At 51.8% G+C, this 841-nt stretch overlaps 1 protein-coding gene across 1 annotated transcript in view; it reads right to left on the bottom strand.

Moving 5' to 3' along the window:
• Positions 1 to 841, bottom strand: part of IPO7 (importin 7) — a 43,149-nt gene that overhangs the window by 16,694 nt on the left and 25,614 nt on the right. Inside the window, exon 15 of the mRNA XM_018571148.1 lies at positions 224 to 384. Coding sequence (XP_018426650.1) covers positions 224 to 384 — 161 coding nt within the window. The remainder of the gene's footprint in view (positions 1 to 223; positions 385 to 841) is intronic.

Genomic DNA, 841 nt, shown 5'->3' with positions numbered 1-841 from the left:
GGGGGGGGGGTCATAATAATCTGCCCACTCAGTGTATACTGCAAAAACATTCATGCACCACACTCCTATGTCAGACCAATAATTGTGACATCACCTGCACTGCCTTCCCTCTGATGCATTTCAACCAGCCCGATAGAGAGTGAAACACATCCGTGTGGTCAGGTCAGATGGGCGATATGACCAGGAAAGGATCGTTTCATGCAGGACGCCATTCTCTACTTACCAAATGCTGCGTCATTTCCACCGCGATGGGCGTGACCTCCTCGCTATATGCGCAGATCATCTTCTGAATCACATTGGTCAGATCGTCATTCTCCGTCTCCCTGATGATATGCAGCAACGCTTGCATGACCGGCCGGATGAACGGGGCGATGTACTCCTTGGCTGGAAAGAGGAAAAATACACAAAACTAAAAATACTATCTAAAAACTCGCACTGCGAGATGGAATCACCGCCAACGCACCGTGCATGGCATTAAAGGAGAACTATGTTGTCAGGGCTTTTCCCCATAGTTCTCCTTAGTGTAACGGGAGGACACAAACTAGCGTCCTCCCGTCACCATAGGCTCAGTATACAGCGAGCTGTATACTGAGACGCCGCAGCTGAAGTGGATACCGACAATTGTGACGGGATCCGCCCACCTGCGTGAGTGACAGCTGGCTCTGCCTATCTAGAGGCAGAGCCAGCTGTAACCGCCCCCTCCACTGTCACAGCAGAGAGCCGTGACAGGATCGAGAGGTGAGCGAGCGCCGGTATGTGTTCGCTCACCTCCCGATCTACTGAGCCGACCTGTGACAGTCTCATTGTCACAGGTCGGCTAGAACTATGAGGTGAGTGAAAA

This window comes from Nanorana parkeri, unplaced genomic scaffold (assembly GCF_000935625.1).
Source record: "Nanorana parkeri isolate BGI_ZX_2015 unplaced genomic scaffold, ASM93562v1 scaffold1687, whole genome shotgun sequence".
Classification (NCBI taxonomy): domain Eukaryota; kingdom Metazoa; phylum Chordata; class Amphibia; order Anura; family Dicroglossidae; genus Nanorana; species Nanorana parkeri.
Note: the sequence above shows the minus strand (reverse complement) of the source record. Positions and strands in the feature narration are given on the sequence as shown.